The sequence below is a fragment of the Mirounga leonina genome, unplaced genomic scaffold (genome assembly GCF_011800145.1).
Source record: "Mirounga leonina isolate KUSES-001 unplaced genomic scaffold, KU_Mleo_1.0 Mir_94, whole genome shotgun sequence".
Classification (NCBI taxonomy): Eukaryota; Metazoa; Chordata; class Mammalia; order Carnivora; family Phocidae; genus Mirounga; species Mirounga leonina.
In genome coordinates, this window is record NW_023270855.1 from 782,438 (window position 1) to 803,791 (window position 21,354).

General features: G+C 44.5%; 1 protein-coding gene across 1 annotated transcript in view; it reads left to right on the forward strand.

Moving 5' to 3' along the window:
- The first annotated feature begins 14,943 nt into the window (after positions 1-14,943).
- Positions 14,944-21,354, forward strand: part of CHCHD6 (coiled-coil-helix-coiled-coil-helix domain containing 6) — a 251,575-nt gene continuing 245,164 nt past the window's right edge. Inside the window, exon 1 of the mRNA XM_034996408.1 lies at positions 14,944-15,147. Coding sequence (XP_034852299.1) covers positions 15,061-15,147 — 87 coding nt within the window. The 5' untranslated portion in view covers positions 14,944-15,060. The remainder of the gene's footprint in view (positions 15,148-21,354) is intronic.

A 21,354-nucleotide genomic window follows, 5' to 3' on the forward strand; every position in this document is an offset into this window, starting at 1 on the left:
TGACAAACCAATAAGAGAGTTAAACAGTGTAGCCAGATATAAGATCAGCATAGAAAAATCGATAGCTTAATTACATACTAGCAAAAACCAATTAGAAAATGAAATGAGAAATGAACCCATTCTTAAAAGCAACAAATTCTATAAAATATCTAGAAAGAAAATTAATAAAAATGTCTGCAAACTATATAAAGAAAGCTACCAAAGTTTACTGAATGGCCTTCAATAAGAGTTAGTTATATCAGTTCTCCCATAAATTAATCTATAAAATCAATAGAATCCCAATCAAAATCTCAGTAACATGACTAATGGTATATGACAAGATGATTTCTTTCCCTTAGAAGGGAAATTTCCAGAGGTAGTCAAGAAAATTTGAAAGAAGAAAAACAACAAGGGGTAACTTCCCTTGTTAGATATCCAAATATCTTATAAAATTATAGCAATTAAATTAGTGGTATATTCTATATAAATAGCCAATGAATAGGGAGACAAATCTAGACACATATTGTGTACATATGGAAAAAGTAGTTTATTATGAAGTTGACTTTTTAAATTTAGTGGTGTGGGGAGTCTGGGTGGTTCAGTCAGCTCAGTGTTCTCTTGATTTTGGCTCAGTCATGATCTCAGGGTCATGGGATTGAGCCCTGTGTCAGGCTCTGTGCTCAGTGGGGAGTCTGCTTGAGGTCCCTCTGCAACCCCCCATTGTGTGTGTGGTCTCTCTCTCTCTCTGTCAAATAAATAAATCTTTTTTTAAAATTAAAAAAAATAACTTTAGTGGTAAAACAATGAAATATTGAATATATGATGGGGGGCAATTGGCCATCTATATGGAAAAAAAATCCTATATAGCATAATCCCATAGCATAATAAAAATAAATTACCAATGGTTTTAAAAGGTAAACATAAAACAAAACTGTTTACAATCTTAGTAGGAGATACTTCCTTATTAAAACATAAAATCTAGGGTGCTGGGTGGCTCAGTCGGTTAAACGTCTGCCTTTGGCTCAGGTCATGATCCCAGAGTTCTGGGATGGAGCCCTGTGTCGGGCTCCCTGCTCAGCAAGGAGCCTGCTTCTCTCCCTCTGCTGCTCCCCCTGCTTGTGTTCTCTCTCTCTCAAATAAATAAAGTCTTTAAAAAAAACCACATAAAATCTGCAAACCAAAAAAGAGTATGACTTAGAGATTTGACAACACAAAATTCAAAACTTGTTTGTCAAAAAATAACATAAATTTCAAAGACAAGTGGTAGACTGGGAGAAAATAGTTAAAACATCTGAAAAAAAGGAGTAACACCCACAGCATATAAAGAGCTCCTATAAATCAATAATAAAAGGACTCAAAACAAATAAGGTGGACAGAGGATATGAAAAGGTAATTCACAGATAAAAGAAATATTAATGACCAACAAACAAATGTAAAGATGCTTTGGATGTAATATTTAGGGCATTATAACTAAAATTAAAACAATTTTTGGAGGGGGGGGCGCCTGGGTGGCACAGTTGGTTAAGTGGCTGACTCTTGGTTTCAGCTCAAGTTGTGATCTCAGGGTCATAAGAGTGTGCCCTGTGTCGGGCTCCACTCAGCATGGAGTCTGCTGGAGACTCTCCCTCTCCCTCTCCCTCTGCCCCTCCTGCCCGTACTCTCTCCCTCTCTCTCTAAAATAAATAAATCTTAAAAAAAACTCAATTTTTTTTTCTCTGTAACACTGGCAAAAATTGAATGGTAACACCCGTGTTGGCAAAGCTGTGGGGAAATGAGCATTCTCATACATTGGTGGTGGGTAGAAGTGTTGGTACATGGTTTGAACCTGCAGTTCCACTTTTAGGAATCTATTCTTTAGAACCCTTGCAAAAGTGCACAAAGACACTCCTACGAGATAGTTCATTGTAGTATGCTTTGTATTAGTCCTAATGATCCATCAGAAGGGTGGGGAGGAGGGCACTGGTGGGTGGTGTGTCCGGTGAGTGGACAACCGCCACCAGGCCAGGATCTGCTTCCCTGGGCAAGTGTGAAATCGGAAGGCCACTGCCCCCAGCACCCCTAAAGTGTGGTGTGTCCTCCCACGCTGGCTCCAAGGGGTGGTCCCTCCTGGCCCCGACAATTATAGCTGTGTGCTGTGGACGAGTCGGTTCCCTCCTGACCAGTGTCGTCATCCCCGAAGTGGGAACAATAATAATAATAATACTTACTGCATCAGGTTGTTTGAGGATTAAACCAGACCCCATCTGAACAGTCCCCAATCTTCTTCCCATCTCCATCAGAAAGACTCAGGAAATGGTCTGTCCAGTCACATGGCATGCTCCTTGGAGATGAGCATGAGAGGAGAGCTCACGCCAGCTCAGCCTACTCCTTGTTAGGAACACTAGAGAAAACGGCTTCTCACCCTTTGGCATTACCATTGTCATGGCAGTTACAACTACCATCAGGAGTCCAGTGGGAGCCTGCCCTCACTGCTGCATGAAGTCCTCCCAGGAAGATTAGACAGGTGCCAACTGTGCATCCTGGCTCACATGGCTTTCTCAGGCCCCACTGTCTCCTGGCCCTCCCTGGTGCTCTGCTTGGCAAGTCTCCTTTCCATCATCTGGAGGCCATTGCTCTCGAGACCCTTCCTCATCTCCCTGGGGCTCCGGGACCCACTGGGCACCAGCTCTACTGTAGCATCACCACCCGCATGATACTGTATTTGCAAGTTGCCCTGTCACTCGGCAAATGTTGATCATTCCTGTTGTGCTCTAGGCTCTGACATTTTAATTCCAAGAGTTCATAGCTATGTTTCCAGGACAGACACAGATGCAAACAAGCACAAAATTGTGCAAGCCACTTATTGGGGTTGGGTGGGAAGAGCTTTGGGAGGCCTGTCTTGAAGCTCTGTTTGCAATACAAACACAAGTTTTCTACTTAGAGGGTATTTTGTTTAGCATGGATGAGAAGAGGTGACAGAGATTATGGGAGGAAGGGTAAAGCTCCTCCAGCCACACTCTGGTGTGGCCGCTGCTCTATGCAGGACTTGGGTAATAGGCTTGAATGTAGAGAAGATGACCCGCTCACTGCTCCTCACGCTGCTCTGAAGGAGGCTCCTGCAGCTTCTCTGAGCTCCTGGGGATCCAGGGGTGGGCCCTTCCCCTGCTAATTGATGCAAAAGGCTGGAAAACCATTTTGCCAAGTAGGCAACTAGGATTACCACTAAGCTCTCCAAGGAATCGTGTCAATTTGTAGCTCTTGTTATTTCCTTAAAGGTTGTGTGTGCATTTTAACAAATTCATAAACCTTGAACTGTAAGAGTCCCATGGTGGGGAGAGGGTATAGTTCTGTGACTTTGCATTCAAGCTGCAGAGATGGAAGGAATCACCAATGGGGCCAGGAGCTGGGGGGCAGCTCCTCCAAGGCTGGGTGTCAGGATGGTTTCCCAATCACGGCTGGTAGCCAGGGCTAGCAGGGTGCAAGTCTCCTTGACCAGCAGCCCCTCTTTCCCTTCCCCATGCCCACACACCTTCGTGGGCCTCAGGCCCTGACTACCACATGGGCCAATAAACAGGCTGCCTTCACCCCAGTTCCTACGTCCCACACCCAAGGGCCAGGCAGGCCATAACCCAAGGGGCTGGTGTGCCAAGTCCAAGTGGGATCCTAGAAAGGGCCCTATCTTCTGAGATATTTCAACCAGGTTCAAATCTTGTCTCTGCCCCCTTCTAGCTGTGTGACCTCGGGTAAGTGACATCTCCTATCTGAGCCTCATTTGGCAAATTTCTTGGGAGGATGAATAGCATAATAATAACTACGGATAATTGAGTGTTTCCTCTTTGCCAGGTACTGTTCTAGGTCCATTACATGTATTAACTCACGCAATCCCTCACCAGCCCTTTTGAGAGGTTCTGTGCTCATCCCTGTTTTACAGATGGGAAAACTGTAGCACTTGTTGATCACACGGGTAGCACAGCTGGGATTGAAAGGCAGGTCTTTGCTCTTAATCATTCACTTTCTTACCTCTCTAATCATGGAGCAATTCACACACCGTAGGGGAGCTCATTTTCATTCATTCATTCACTCATTCACTCACTCAACGATTCCTTGAGTACCTGTGCCAGGCCCTGTGCTAGGTGCTAGGAATTCAGTGATGAATGAAGCAGATGCAGTCCCTCTTCTCTGGAGCTTGTATTTTAGGAACTGTGTGTGTGTGGGGGCCGGGGGGGGTGGGGGGACGGCGCACGCAGGTGTTGTGTGGTGGTATTGGCTAGAAACCAACCATAAACAAATAAGCAACAAAGATCCAGACAGTGATCTTTTTTTTTTCAGGAAGGAAGAAAATAAAACAGGAGTGTGAGGTGGGAGGAGGTGGCCTGGCTGAAGAGGTGACATCTGTAGAGGTTGATTTTAGGCAACAGGCTTGAGCAATGGAAACCTCAGTAAGGTAGAAGGGTCCACAGCCACCATGACCACAGGACTGAATGCAAACAGGCTTATTAGGCGACTCACCTTGAAATAGCCATAGGCCCCAACTGACCAATGCGCTACTTGCAACCAGGCACAGATACCAAAAAAGGAAAATTCCATAGGTACTCATACCTCCTCACACCTCCCCATAACTACAGCCCCCGTCACCACCGCCCCCTGGCAGACAGTGTCTCCTTTGCTGTCCTGGTCATCCCTCCCTTGCAGTGGATTCAATAAACTTCTATCTCTTTCGTTCTCCCTCAGGTGAATTCTTTCACCACCCACGCTGCTGGCCTCCACCCGACTGGGTCACCCAGCACCATGAGCTGAGACCCGGGTGTCGAGGAGGAGCAGCTCCCTCGGAAGAGCAGAAGGGGAGCATTCCTGGCGGGGGGAGCAGCAGGGGCCGGTCCAAGTCAGCAGGTCCCCGAGAAGCCTGTGGCTCAGGTCCAGGACCAACAACTCACCCAGCTCCCACCCCCCTGCCTTGCCCAGTGCCCGTGAGCTGTGGCAGGGCTCCAGGCCACTCTGGAGCCCAGACTTTGTGAGCTCTTGTCTGGCCACCGTTGCCTAAGGCCCAACCTGAGCTCGGCGTGCTGGAGCCCTGGAGGCTCCAGTCATACACCTCTTGGAGCAGGGCCAGAGCCCAGCGTCCACCTGGGTCTGGGCCTGCCTTTCAGATTACAGCTGTGTGTGAATGTGTGTGCATGTGCGTGTGTGTGTAAAGGGAGACTAATTTGAGAAGAAACGGGAATCTGGCTAAGCACTCCCTACTCTTCACGACCTTCGTGAATTCTGTGTCCCACCTGACTTTGTTGAACCAACTTCTCTCTTTCCACTGAAATCCTTGGCCATCTATGGCCCTTGCCCCCCCCCCCTCCAGCCAGCTCTGTTCAGAAGGGGGGTGACCTTCCTGCAGTGCAACTGCTGGGGTGTAGAGAATCCTGGCTCCGGGGAGCCTGATGCTGCCTGTCCCAGCTGGCTGTTCTGCTTGCTAAGCAGCCATTCGCAGGGCTGAACAGCTAAATCCAGGGCAGAAGCTGAAGCTGAAAACGCAGAGAAGTAGAATAGGAAATTAGGGCCGGCCAGGAAGCTGATCCTGACTTTCTGCTTGATCCACTTACACTTTCCAGCTGATTCATTCCATCTGGAGGCTTTGTTTCGCACCAGGAACTTCCTGGATTTCAGGAGAGCTGGCGGGGACCTAAGCCCCAGCGAGGGAAGGCCTGGGAACAAAGGATGGAGCAGATTTATTGTCTGGGTTTGCTCCCTTCCTTTCCCGGTTCACACACAAACATGCTCACACTCGTTCATAGCGATGCACCACACACCACACACCACACTGTACACCCAGCAGCCCTGAGACAATCAAGTCCTGGCTGGAAACAGATGGCTGCTCAAATGGGGTGCTTGAAGAGGATTTAATAAGGGGACGATTTATGAAGGTATGGGGGGGGCTGGTTTTGTCAGGTGACGTGTCCAACCAGGAAATGATCCTGCTGGTCTAAAGCAGTGATGGCCATCCTGTCCTGTTTGCCAGGGCCTGGTTTAGGGTGGGGTATGACCCATGACTGACCAATGCAGCTCCAGGAGAAGATTGCTGGTAGCTTCTGAGAGAGATTTCCTTTGTGCCGAGAGGGAGAGAGTCCTTCTTCTAGCCAACTGTGGTAGGCAGATGCCCGGAGCTGAGGCTGATGATATCTTGACACCATGAGGACAGACAGACATCATCAACATGTTGAGCAGAAAGAGGGGAGGAGCCTTGATCATTGGTAGATCCAGACTCTTAGTACTAAGTCTCTATGGAGAAGCGCATGCTCCATGCAGGCAGGCAGACCTTAAAGATAGAAGAGGATGAAACCAACAAGTGTCATGCCAAACTCCTGCTTGAAATTCAACCCATCGTCAATGGACCAAGAGTGTTATGCTAATGCATAACTGCGGGGCTGGGAAAAGGAGGTTCCCCTGACTAACAGTGCCAAGGGGCCAGGCAGGGAGCAGGATGGTATGGATCTCCCCAAAATTCAGTTGGTGGTAGAGCTCAAGTAGTGATCTCTGCATTTTGAACAGGTTGTGTTTCAGGGATGGGCCTCATCATCAACCATTTCCAGGGCTACTCCAAAGACATCCTCCATTCTGGGGTGTAAGACAGCTTACAAAATCAAGCTCCAAAAATCAAGAGTTTTCTACTGTCCACTGCCTCAAGGATTGAATTACATACTTGGCACTCAGGCTTCCATCCTCATGATTCAACCAGACTTTCTAGAGTTTTCCCCACTATGTCCCATTCTCTAGTACTCCAGGCTCTGTCACATCCTTCCCTAGGTCCACGATTGGCCAACCATTCTCTAAGAGAAGAGTTCTTAACATTTGTTTAAAGGTAAATCTGGGGGAGGTCCATCTAGTCTGCTTGGAGCCAGATCTACACATTTTTGCATAAAACTACCTAATCTAGTTGAAAAGCACTGATGACTGAGGCAAACCTCTTATTGAAGATTACATAGAGATGGAGGAGAAGGTTCTATCACATAGCACAGAACAAAATCTATACATCTGCCACTCTTAACCATAACCACTTTCCCCAGATTTCCTCTTCCTACAGGATGTCCATCTTTTCCCCTTCCTTCACGTCAAACCCTATCATCCTTGAACCTAGTTGGCTCTGCCCCACCCCTACCTCTCAAAACCCACCCATCTCACAATCTTCTCAACAAAGGCCTCAACAGCCAGCCTGACCAGTCTCCATGGTACACATGACCCAAATCTGGGTGCTTCTTGTTCTTCAGGCCTATCGGGGGTGGTTATGAGGGGCTCAAGTCATGCCCATCCTACACATAAGAATCCCGAGGTTCAGAAAGGCAAAGAGTCACAGAAATCAGGGAGATGTTCCCCCCACCAGTAGCACCCTGATCCTTCAATGACTCTTTCTGGTGGCTCCTGGACTGTGGGCCCACCCAGTCCTCCAGGGAACCCCTCCTTCAGGCCTGCACGCAAGCACCCTTAACTCTACCTCCCTTCTCACCAGGGCTCCATTCCTCACCAGTGGTTTCCAAACTTCAGCGCCATGCCCCATGAAATGAAGAAAGTAAGGGCAGCAAAGTGAAGAGCAGCAAAAACAATTTGCTTTCAAATGTATATACATGTCGGCATCACTGAGTGATCATTTTGGCACCCAGGAAACACCTTCTTAAGGCAGACTATCTATGGAATATAGTTATCATATGGCAGAAGACGAGGATGCTGTTATCATGATACATCCATTCACAAAATGGATTGTGATTTTGTCTCAATATGGTATTTTAGCATCTGGAATTTATCAGTTATTATCAGCACGTTTTTCTTATACAGACCTGCTCAGAAAATCATAAGGGACCAGAGCGGTGCTTGATGTTCCTGGTGCTTAGATGGCACTTTTCTCTTTCCTTCCACTCAGAGAAGACAGCACTTCCCAGCCCTTGCAATTTAGGGGAGCGAGGTGGGGGCAGTCCATGTGACTGAATGGCCAGTGGAATGTGAGTGGAAGTGAGGGGTCACTGAGGCAGAGAAAAGCAGGGGTTCACTTTTCTAGTCTCTGAAGCACACTCTTTTTTTTCTCCTTTTCCCCAATTTTATTGAGAAATAATTGACATACATGAATATGTAAGTTGAAGGTATATAACATGATGGTTTGATTTACATATATTGTGAAATTATTACCGTAATAGCTTTGGCTAACATCCATCTTCTAATATAGATACAATAACAGGAAAAGAAAGAAAGAAAAAAGGAAAAAAATTCTCCTTGTGATGAGAACTCTTAGGATTTACTCTCTTAAAGACTTTCCTATACCCTACAGTAATGTTAGTCGTAGTCATCATGCTGTACGTGATATCCCCAGGACTTATTTATCTTAAAACTGGAAGTTTGTACCTTTTGACCACTTTCTCCAATCTCCTCTCCTCCCACCCTCCACCTCTGCTGACCACAACTTTAATCTCATTTTTCTATGAGTCTTCTTTTTTTCTTTAAGATTTCCCGTATTAGTGAGAACATACAGAATTTGTCTTTCTCTGCCTGACTTATTTCACTCAGTATAATACCTTCAAGTTTCATCCACGTTGTTGTAAATGGTAGGATTTTTCTCACCTTTTTAATGGCTGAATAATATTCCATTGCGGATGTATATATACTATGACTTTTTTACCCATTCATCTGTTGATGGACACTAAGATTTTTTCCATGTCTTGGGGCTATTGTAAATACTGCTGCAGATATTTTTTTGAATTAGCATTTTCATTACCTTTGAATATATTCCCAGAAGTGGAAATGCTGACCTCTTTGACCTCAGCTACAGCAACTTCTTGCTAAACACGTCTCCAAGGCAAGAGAAACAAAAACAAAAATGACCTATTGGGACTTCATCAAGATAAAAAGCTTTCGTACAGCAAAGGAAACAGTCAACAAAACTAAAAGGCAACCTATGGAATGGGAGAAGATACGTCTTATCAGATAAAGAGCTAGTATCCAAAATCTATAAAGAACTTACCAAACTTAACACCCAAAAATCAAAAAATTCAGTCAAGAAATGGGCAGAAGACATGAACAGAAATTTCTCCAAAGGAGACATACAAATGGCCAATAGACAAATGAAAAAATGCTCAACATCATTTGGCATCAGAAAAAGAAATCAAAACCACAATGAGATACCACCTCATACCAGTCAGCATGGCTAAAGTTAACAAGTCAGGAAACAATAGATGTTGGTGAGGATGTGGAGAAAGGGGAACCCTCTTACACTGTTGGTGGGAATGCAAACTGGTGCAGCCACTCTGGAAAACAGTATGGAGGTTTCTCAAAAAGTTAAAAATAGAACTACCCTATGACCCACCAACTGCACTACTAGGTATTTATCCAAATGATACAAACAGAGTGATTTGAAAGGGCATCTGAACCCCAGTGTTTATCGCAGCAATGTCCACAATAGCCAAACTATGGAAAGAGCCCAGATGTCCATCAACAGAGGAATGGATAAAGAAGAAGTATGTATATATGTATATATATATGTGTGTGTGTGTGTGTGTACACACACACACAATGGAATATTACTCAGCCATCAAAAAGAATGAAATCTTGCCATTTGCAATGACATGGATGGAACTAGAGGGTATTATGCTAAGTGAAATAAGTCAGTCAGAGAAAGACAAATATCATATGATTTCACTGATATGTGGAATTTAAGAAACTGAACAGATGAACATAGGGGAAAGGAAGGAAAAATAAAATAAGATGAAAATAGAGAGGTAGGCAAATCATAAGAGATGCTTAATTCTAAGAAACAAGCTAAGGGTTGCTGGAGGGAAGGTTAGTGGGGGGATGGGTTAAGCAGGTCATGGGCATTAAGGAGGGCACATGATGTGATGAGCACTGGGTGTTATACGCAATTGATGAATCACTAAATTCTATCCCTGAAAATAATAATACAGTCTATGTTAACTAAATTCAATTTAAATAATTTTTAAAAAGTGGAAATGCTGGATCATATGGTAGTTCTATTTTTAATTTTTTGAGGTTCCTCCATACTATTTTCTATAGTGGCTGCACTGCTTTACACTCCCACCCACAGTGCACACGGGTTCCCCTTTCTCCACATCCACACCAACATTTGTTAACCCCTTGTCTTTTTCGTGATGGCCATTCTAACGAACATATAAAGTGAGATCTCATTGTGGTTTAGATTTGCATTTCCTTAATGACTAGTGACGTTGAACATCTTTTCATGTGCCCTTTGACCTTTTGTGTATCTTCTTTGGAAAATGTCTATTCAGGTCCTTGGCCCATTTTTAAATTGGGTTGTTTGGTTTCTTTGCTTTTGAGTTGTAAATGAGGCCCATTCTTGCCCTGTTAAGTTGACCAAAGAAGCCAGTGTTCCAGATGGTGTGGTTAAAGCATGGTGGAGCCTCTGATAGTCAGGACTGCCGAGTCCTGCCCACCCACATTTTGCCCAAGTGAGACATGAAACATTATGGTGTTAACTCCCCCAAAATATTTTAGACTTTTATTGAGGTATCATTTATATATCATAAAATGCCTAGATGTTAAGTTTATAGCTTGGTGAGTATTACTGAATGTATATGTCATGTAACCAATAGCCTACGTTTTATTTTCCTGTCAATTTCCATCTCACTCCCCAGACAACAATGTTCTATAATTTTCAGGGTATAAGTCTTGCACATCTTTGGTTAAATTTATTCCTAAGCGTTTTATTCTTTTTGATGCTATCGTAAGTGGAATCTTCTTAATTTCATTTTTGGATTGTTCATTCTGAGTGTATGGAAATAGAACTGATTTTTGTATATTGACCTTATATCCTGAAACATTGCTGAACTTGCTTATTAGCTCTGTTGAGTGTATGTGTGTGTACTCCTTAGGAATTTCTATATATAAGACCATGTCATCTGCAAATAGAGATACTTCTTCTTTTCTGATCTGGATGACTTTTTTTTCATTTTCTTATCTTTCTGCTTGGTTAGAACATCCAGTGCAATATTGAAAAGAAGTGATGAAAGCAGACATCCTTGTCTTTTTTCTGATCTTATGGAGAAAGCTTCCTTTTGGCTTTTAACATGGACAAAGCAAATTACTTTTCTTACTTTTCTACTCTACCAGCCCTTCTTTTCCTCTTGCTCGCTTGTGGAGAACCCAATCTAAGAGAAGCCACCTCACGCAAGGTTCTCTCCAACACACCCTCTATACTCCTTGCCGAGGTATTAATTCCTAAAACAAAATCTTTCTATAATAATAGCAATCACTGACTTAGCTCACTAAAGTGCCGAGCTCTGGGGAAGCATTCCGTGTAATGTTCCCCATCACTCTTCTATCCATCAGAAAACTAAGGTGGAAAGATATTCAATAACATGCCCTGGGGCAAAAGCCCCTAGATAGAGGCAGGGCTCAGCCTTGCACCCATCTCACATGGTCACATCTCACTGCTCTCTTCAGGCCCTGTGCTGTTCTCCTGGTACCACACTGCTCAAGAGCCTCCTTGGCTCGAGCTAGGTCACATGGTCACTTCTAGGTGATGCCACAGTCAAGGAAACCTGGAGAGGGAAGTATTTTTTCCCCAAGTGCAGAATTTTATTTTATTTCCCTCTTACTTACTATTCTGAAACATTTCAAACCATAGGAACAGTGGAAGGATAATAAAATGGACTCTAATATATATTTCACCTAGATTCACCTATCATTAACATTTTTTCTGAAACATTTGAGTGCAAGTTGCAGAAACTATGACACTCCACCCCCAAATACTTCAGCACGCATCTCCCAGGAACAAGAAAATAAACTTTAATTCAATAATATCACCTAGGACTTTGTTCCATATCTAAAACTTTTCCAATTGTCCCAAGTACCCTTCTTACAGTGTCATTGCTGTTTTTACTGTTGTCATTTTTATCCAGGATCTCATCAGGATTCTCGGTTGCATTTCATTGTTCTGAGTCTTTCATCTCTTTTAAACTACTTTTTTTTTTTTTTTAACTTTGTTTTGTCTTTCATGACATTGACCTTTTGGAAGAGTCCAAGACAGTTGTTTCGTAAGAGGTTTCACATGGCGGATTTGCCTGATTGTTTCTTTGTGATTAGATTCAGGTCACACATTTTTGACAACAATACCCTACTGGATCTGTGTGTGTTCCTTATTGCATCACATCAGGAGGGACATCAAGTCCAGTTGTCCTCCTCTTGGTATGCTAAATTTGGCCATTTAAGGCAGTGACTTCCAGGTCTCGCCATTGTGATACAGTTTTCCCTTTGTAATAATTAAGAAATCGCTGGTGAAACTTGCACGTTACCTGAATATCCTGTTCTCTAACCACCTTTCACTCAATGGCTTTAGTATCCATTGATGAGTTTTGCCTGATTCAGTTAATTCACTGAGGCTTGCAAAATGGTGATTTTTAAATCTCACATTGATTTGCTGGCATTCTTTTGTAAACTTTTCCCTTTTTTCCCCCACCCTCTCTCTTTTAACACATGGACTATTGGATTTTAAAAAAATTAGTATGTTATAAGCTCAAATTGTCAAATTGCTATAATGCTCAAACTGTTCCAAGTTTAGCCAGTGGGGGGCAAAGTTTTCTAACCAGGCACATTGCTGCACAAAAAGAAATTGGGATTCTGTTGTAAGGAAGGAGAGAATGGGTACTGGGCAGCAACTAGTGGGCTTGTTACGAAGGCCTCATTGTCTTGAGCCTTACAGTGGGGCAATAACTCTCTCTGGATGATTTCCAGGACTAAATGAATTGGTCATGGATTAACTGCACACAAGGTGCTCCTGTGTCATAGAACCTGGCACAAAGAAGGCCTTCAAAAAATATAAATCTCCCTTCCCCCCTTTTCCTCTGCATCCCTATGCCACTGCCTTTATTCAAACCCTCATTCTACTTTGGATTTATAATGTCATGTTATCTTCCCCGTTTGCATCTTGGTTTTCTCATCTGTGAAATGGTGGTATAGAACTTGTTGGGTCGTCATGAGACTTAGCTAGGCTGCTGGCACCAGAAGCCCCACTCTAAGTCTTGTGGAAATCTGATTCTCTCCTAGGATGTTGCGCACAGTGGGGGAGGGGGAGACCACACACAGTCTCATGCTCTGACATGTGGTTCTGACTTTTGTTTTGCCGAATCAGTTCAGTGTGTTATTTCATCATCTGACCCAGAAGTGAAATCCATCCCTATCCTCAGTTCTTCACAAGCCCCCTCCACACCCACAGTAGATGTTCGGGTGTTTGGGAGCCCTTCAAAACCAGGTGGAGCATGTGATGGTGGATGCTGAAAGTACCCCACTCTGGGTTTTTACCAGCCCGTGAGGTCATCCCGCAGTTTGTGTGGCTGGGGGCTGTTGACAGCTCACAGATGCCCCCTTCATTGGGGAATTGTGCTGGACTGCCAATACTGACTGACATGGCAGACAGAAGGTCTGTCCCCTTGTCGTAGGATGAGACGAGTTCTGGATATAATTTGTTCTCCAGAGCACCACCCCCACCCCAGCCCTGCCCAGCATTAAACCGAAGCCAGTCTCCAGCTCTGACCACATCTTTCCTTAGCTTTCCCCCCACCTCATCCTGTTCTCTTACTTCCTTTCTCCTGAGGCACTTCTCCAATAAATCACTTGAACCAGAATCACCTTCTCAAGCTCTGCTTATGTGGAAGAAATGGAGGACAGAAGGGAAGGAAGGAGATTTACAAATCTAAGTATTTTGAATGAAAGTAGCAGATCCCTTTGTTCATAAAACAATCCTCTGGCCCTACCTCTGGAATCTTCACTGGCTTCTTCACCCGAGCTATTCTCACTGGTCTCTCTCATTCACTCTCTCCTCCTCAACTCCTTCTTTTCCAGGTTCCCAAAAGCAGCTCCAAATGATACTTGCTATTTCATGTAGCAATTCAGTGTTCCTCAGTTCCAGATTCCAAACTCAGCTCCAGGCCCACTTTGGTAGATCAAAGCCATTTAGCAACTTGGTTGAACAAAAGGGGACTACATTCAAGGTCACTGTGGCTGTAAATTGCAATCATTTGTGTTCCTCCATTACACATATGATCCTGTGTAAGAAGCATAAACACAATGCTTGGTACATTGCACTCAACGCATGACATGTATGCTCTTTGGCCAATGTTTTCTAAATGCATATGATCTGTTCACTGTCCTCCCAGGGCATTTTAGAATAAAACTCTGACCTGGCCTATAAGGCCCTACATGATCTGAGCCCTTTCTGCTCCACTGACCACCTTGCCTCTGGCTTTCCTCTGCTCCCTTCTCACTTTCCAGTCATGTGGCTAGGCCCTCTTTCTATTTCTTGAATGTGGCAAGGTTTTCCCTGCCTCAGGGCCTTTGCACTGGTTGGTTCCCAGCCAAGTTCTTCCCCCATCTCCTCCTGGCTAACTCCTACTCATCCTTAGGTCAAATGCTTCTTTCTCAGAGAGGTTGCTCTGGTCTCTCAAATTAAACAAGACCTGTCCTGCTTTAGTGAGATTTATATATAATGGAAGGAACAAATGAAAAGACAAACAAGCAAGCACATAAATAAGCTTACTAACCACTGTGATAAGTGCCCCAAACGGAAAACTACATCACAGTGCCTTGAGAGAAACTAATAGGAGGGGGCCTCCTTTGTCCTTGCATTCCCTGCGGCTAGTTCTATGCTGCTCAGTGCTTGGTGAGTGCTGCTCAACAGGAGTTTGCTGAATGAACCAAGCAGCAAACCATGCAAAGATTGCCCTCACATGCTTGGCTCAACCTCCTCGGTAGGCTTCTGGCCTTAAGGAACATCACCCTTGGCTCTGCTTCAAGGGCGATCTTTCCACTCGCTGCTCCACTCCAACACGCTTTCCACCGCTCAGGCACCACGCCTCCGCGTGATCCCTAGTTACAGATGGGCAGCCCGGGCCGTCTACACTACAACCCCCACAGTGCCCCGCGGGCAGGCGCCACATGATTGGTTGAGCCTCTAGCGGCGGCCAATAGGACGTGGCTTTGTTGGCTTGTGCCGCCCCTGCCCGAGTCCCGGGAAGCGCGGGTCGCATAGGGAGCCGCAACCCGGCGTTTGGCCGGTTGCTCTGGAGCCGGGTTGTGCGGCCACCTGCCTGCTCGCCTCCTGCCATGGGGAGCACCGAGAGCAGCGAGGCCCGCAGGGTGTCCTTCGGAATGGACGAGGAGGAGCGGGTCCGGGTGCTGCAGGGCATCCGGGTGAGCGGGCCGCCGGCGGGCGCGACGAGCGAGCGCGGCCTGGGCCGGGTGGGCGTGGAGGGCGCGGGCCGGCCTGAGGGGAGGTTCGGGCCCGAGAGCGGACGGGCGCGCCTCGCTCATTGAGCCCTTCCAACGCCCGGGTGGCGAGCGTCTCTCCCTCCGCCGTGTACGTGAGGGACCTGAGGCTCGGGGGATGCCCAGGGTCCGCCATCCTGGAGTGGCGGTCTTCAGGCTTCACTACCCTGGCATCGGGGGAGAAAGAGTTGAGAACGGGAGAGGTGGGGAGGCCGCATTCCAGCTCCTGTTGACTCGTTGTAGAACTGAGTATGTTGCCCTGTACCCCAGTGCACGCGGCTTGTTCTGTATACATGAGATGCTTCCAGTCCTGGACAACGCAACAGCCTCTTAACTGAGGCTCTCCTCTTCTCAACACCGCAGCCAAAGGAGCAGTTAAAAAGTTGTGAACCAGATCATATACCCTTCCCCTTGCTAAAAACCCTCCAGTGGATGCCTAGCGCATTTAAGATGAAGAGGAACCACATTACCTTGTTTTACAAGGCTGGTGCTGCTGCCCTGTGTGACCACATCTCACACCAATTCCCTCCCTCCCACCTCCCATCTGTTCACTAGCCTCACGACTGCAAGATGTTGGTTTGCTCCAAGCACAGGACCTCCCTCTGCATTTGCTGTTTTCCCTTACCTAGCTTTTCTTAGATGTGGCTCTTGTTAACAGTTTGAGTATCATCTGAGTATCTTTCGGTGACCACTCAATCTAAAGTAGCTTCCCACCCCCACTGTAACACATTTTTTTTTTTCATAGTAGACATCACCATTAGAAACTTCTATTGATAATTTACTTGCTTATTGTGTTTCCCACCACAATGTAAGCTCCTTGAGACTAAGGCTCTTGTCTGATTCAAGACTCTATCCCCAGAACCTAGAAGAAGAGTAAAAGCAGCTCACATTTGAGTGCTTAGTGTGGACCGTGGGTTCCACTGAATCCTTTACAGGCAACCTCTCATTTACTTTTCAACAGCCCCGTGAGAGAGGTAGATTGCTATTTGCCCATTTTGTAGAGTAAGGACAAGTTAGACACTGAGAGGTGTCTATCCAAGGTCACCTAGGTACCAAGTGGGAGAGCTGGGATTGAAGTAGGCCAACTCCAGGGCCTGTTCATTGAATGCTGCACCTCATACACTTGTGCATGGCACATGGTGGTTTGTAAATGATTGTTGAGTGGTTAAATGGATAAACACAGTGAAACAGCGGCCAAGTTGAAATAAAATGCACAGAACTGAGTGTAGGTGAATTAGTTAATTAGGGAGTAGATCAGAAAAAGACATCAGGAGGTCTGACTTCTAGGCAGATGCTCATTAGCTGGGTGGCCTTGAGCGAACAACTTATCTTTTGAGTCTCAATGACCACATTTCTAAAAAAAATTGGGGGAGGGTGTAATAAGCCTAGGATAAGATGAAGATGAGTGTGGAAGTGTTCAGAAATGGTAGCGTTTTGTGGTGGCCTCTATTCTTAGTCTAGCATAGTACTTAGCCCATTTGGTGCTTGCTTGATGTTATCTAGTCTTGACCTGGCTTGAGGGAAGACAAAATGGGGAGAAGATGGCTCATGTTTGAAGGTTGAGAGCAGGAGCCTGAATGGAATTTAGAAAAGCACCCTTGGCTCTGTTTGGGTGCTCTTTCACCTTTGTCACCTGGTATCCAGTATTTGGGAATGTTGGAAAGTTAGGTCAGTCAGGGTCTTCTACGGTTCAAGGGAGTCCCTTTGAAGATGAGTTCCTCTAAGTTGACAGAAGATCATCATTTTGGGGGGTATATCAGACTAGTATATTTTATTTCTAGTTCCCTTAACAATTTTGCAAAGTATAAGCTCTCTTTAAAGATGGAGAGTCAGGCTTAGAGCTGTTAAAGAATTTGGCCAGGGTGTTAACCTACCTGAGTGACTGATGGGATTTTAGCCCAGATCTTTTGGGTGCAAGAAACAGCCTTTTCTCTCTACTCCAAGCTCCCTCCTGCAGTGATAAGCAAAGCAGCCTAAAAATTGTGTGTCAAAGCTTCTATCTGTTCTGACAAGGTACTGGGACCCCACTTACTTCTCCCAGAGACTGTTGAAACTAGAGGGAGCTTTGGTGACTCTGAATGCTGGGCAAACTCTTCAGAGAGAATGACTTGCCCAGAGGCACACAGTGGGGTGCATGGCCCCATACTATAAGAGCCCCTTCTTTCTTTCCTTCCTTTCTCCCTCCCTCCCCCCTTCTGTCCTTCCTTCCTTCCACTTGTGTGCCTGGTTTGGGAGAGGGAGATTTGAGAAAGAGGGTGATAGCAATAAAGTGTTTTGGTGTAGGGGCTTTTTCTACTAGCAGAGTTACTTGAGGGTTGAGGAGTACACCTTGTTCTTAAGCTGGCAAGTAAAAATCAGTGGAGAATATCATTGGATGAACCAAGTGAGAAGTTACTTTAGTAGAAGGTAGATGCCAAAGAAGGCTATATGCTCCAGGTCCTTCAGAGAAAGTTAAATATTCTTTTTTTTTTTTTTTTAAAGATTTTATTTATCCATTTCAGAGAGAGAGAATGAGAGAGAGCACATGAGAGGGGGGAGGGGCAGAGGGAGAAGCAGACTCCCTGGCGAGCAGGGAGCCCGATGCAGGACTCGATCCTGAGACTCCAGGATCATGACCTGAGCCGAAGGCAGTCGCTTAACCAACTGAGCCACCCAGGCGCCCGAAAGTTAAATATTCTTAAAGCCCACTCCTATTTAATCTCCAGGCCCTGATCTTGGAAAGTGCTCTAGTTCCCTTAAGATTCAATGCTAGGGCCTTGCTACTTTGCACACTTATTTGCATAAATTTACATATTGAGTTCAAGCCCTAATTCCATGGAAGGTAAAAGAAATTTAATTAATGCAAAACACTGCAATTATATTCAACTCCAGTTTTCAGAGCAAGCATGTGTGAAATACATAAAGATTTCATTTTATCCAGTATATTTAACCTCATCTTCCAATGAAAGAAGGCACACACATGGCAGTAATGTCCTGTGTGTGCCCACTTTTCCTCTTCTCTGCCTCATGGAAACAGCCATACTTGGTAATTCAGATGAAGTTGGTTGCTTTTCAACATGTAGGCTCACTGTTCTCCAGCCTTTTCCCCTTCCAACTACTCAGCTGCCTACCATTCTTCCCAAGTCACCTGGCCTGCTGCATGATACCTGTGTCCCCAGGCTCATTACACTCTCAGGGCTACATCACATTTACCATTATTCATTGCTTCCGTGAGGCAAATCTGGACCACTGCCGACGGGAGGACCAAGGAGGATGTAGTAAGATGCACAAGAAAGTCCCCAAACATGCCATTGCCAGAGAGGCCATATGCCTGAGCACTGCACCTGTAGCCACAATTTATCATCCAGCACCTCAGTAAATGCTTCCTGTGAATGGGTGACTTGCCAGGCGCTGGGCCTGGCCTTGCAGAGAATATAAGGGACGAAGCACAAGGTCCTTGCCCTCATGGACACTTCAGCCCAATAGCAGGAACGGACCAAAAGAAAGAAAAAAGAGGGAAACAAAAACTGCAAGTGTCATGAGGGAAACGAAAGTGTGCAAAGTAACGGGGCTCCCTGCTTGAGGTGGGATGCCACCCTGAGGAGCGGACACTGAAGACGCGCCCAGGCCGGCCCTGAGAAGCCTGTGCTGTGTTTTCTGAGCACTAGCTCAGACTCTCCCCTTGCCTACCTTGTGAGCTGTTCACCCCATCTCAGACATGACACATGTTCTAGAAGGTGAAGTAACCCAAGGTCACAGCTAGTTAGTGGTAGCGCTGGAGGCTCAGACATGCCAGCTCCACAGGCCACGTGTGTAGCAGCCACACAGGGGTTGGGATGTTGAAGAAAGTTGGCCAGGCGTTGAGCCTAGACAGGTGATGGGCCCTGAACGCCAGGGAGGGCTGTCTACAGGTTTCGTTGGAGGCAACATTGCAGGTCTATAATCAGGAGTGGTGCTTCGGAAAGGTTTTACCTGATGATGGTGGTTTTTCTTTTCTTTTTTTAAAATAGCATTTTTGAGATGTCTTTTTACGTGTAAAGTTCACCCATTTGAATGATTTTTAGGACATTTATGGAGTTGAGCAACTGTCACCACAATCAGATTTTAGAAGATTTATTCACAAGGCCTAAAAAGATCCTTTGTGCCTATTTGCAGTCACTCCCCACTCCCACACCCAGCCCCAGGTAACCACTAATCCTTCTGTTGCTATGCATTTGGTTTTTCTGGACATTACTTATAAATGCACTCACACATCTTTTACGTCTGGCTTCTTTCACTTAGCATAATGTTTTTGGTGTTGGCTTGTTGATGTAGCAGTACTTTGCTCCTTTTTATTGCCTGGCTGTACTTTGCATTTGTTTACCCAGTCACTAGTTGATAGACATTTGAACTGTTCCCAGTTCTTCACTGTTATGAATAATGTTGCTGTGAACATTTGTATACAAGCTTTTGTGTGTGTGTGTGTGTGTGTACATATATTTTTCTTCTTCCTAGATAGACACCTAAGAGTAGAATTGCTGGGTCATTCTGTTTATGAATTTGGTGAGTTGTTAGGTTTAACTTTTTAAGAAAGTTGTTAGGTTTAACTTTTTAAGAAACTGTCAAACTGTTTTCTAACGTGGCTCAACCATTTTACATTCCCACTGGCAATAGATGAGAGTTCAATTTTCTCCATATCCTCACCAACACTTGTTACTGTTTATCTTTTTGATTATAGCCATCCTAGTGGGTGTGATATGGTATTTCATTGTGGTTTGAATTTACATTTGAAATTACATTTCCCAAGTATCTAATGTCGAACATCTTTTCATGGGCTTATTTGCCATCCATATATTTTCTTTGGTGAAATGTGTATTGAGATCTTTGCCCACTTTTCCTAGGGTTGTCTTTTTATTATTGAGTTACAAGATTTCTTTATGCTGGATACAAGTCCTTTATCATATTACACATTGCAAATATTTCTCCCAAAGTATGGCTTGTCTTTTCATTTTCTTAATTGGTGTCTTTGAAGTGCAAACAGTTGTAATTTTGATGAAGTTTAATTTATCAATTGTTTTCTTTTATTAATTGTGCTTTTGATGTCATATCTCAGAAATCTTTGCCTAACCCAACATTATGGATATTTTCTCCTGTATTTTTTCCAAGAGCTTTATAGTTTTGGCCTTTTTTTTTTTTTTTTTTAAGATTTTATTTATTTGCGAGAGAGAGAATGAGAGACAGAGAGCATGAGAGGGAGGAGGGTCAGACGGAGAAGCAGACTCGTGCTGAGCAGGGAGCCCGATGTGGGACTCGATCCTGGGACTCCAGGATCATGACCTGAGCCAAAGGCAGTCGCTTAACCAACTGAGCCACCCAGGCGCACTATAGTTTTGGCTTTTGTATTTAGTTCTGTGATCCATTTTGAGTTAATTTTTATATATGTTATGAGGTAAGACTTTAAAACGGGTTGACAAAGTTTTTCTGTAAATGACCAGTTGGTAAGTACTTTCTGCTTTGCTGACCAAAAGCACCAATCATCACTGCTACTCAACTCTGCCATTGTAGCCAGTCAGTATGTAAACAAATGGGTGTGGCTATGTTCTAATAAAACTTTATTTATAACATCAAGCATTGGGTTAGATTTGGCTCAAGCACTAGAGTTTACTGAGCCCTGATCTAAATTAATCTTTTTTTTTGCATGAAATATCTAAATTTTTCAAACTTCATTTGTTGAAAAGACTACCCATTTCCCACTTTGGGACCTTTGTGAATATCAATTGACCACAAACATAAGGGTTTATTTCTGGACTCTGAGTTCTGTTGAGAGTTCCATTGATGTATATGCTATAATATGTCCATGCTCGTACAACACTGTCTTCAAAATTGGGAAATATAAAGATGCCAGTTTGTTCGTTTGTTTGTTTTTTAAGATTGTTTTGGCTGTTCTGAGTGCTTTGCATTTCCATACACATTTTAGGATCAGTTGGCAACTTCTGTAAAAAAAACAGCCTATTGGGATTTTGACGGGGTTTGTGTTGAATCTGTAGATTACTTTGGGGAGAATTGCCATTTTAGCAATATGGAGTCCTCTGATCTATGAATATGAAATCTCTATTTATTTAGATCTTTAAAAATTTTTTCAGCAACGTTTTATACTTTCAGTGAATAAGTCTT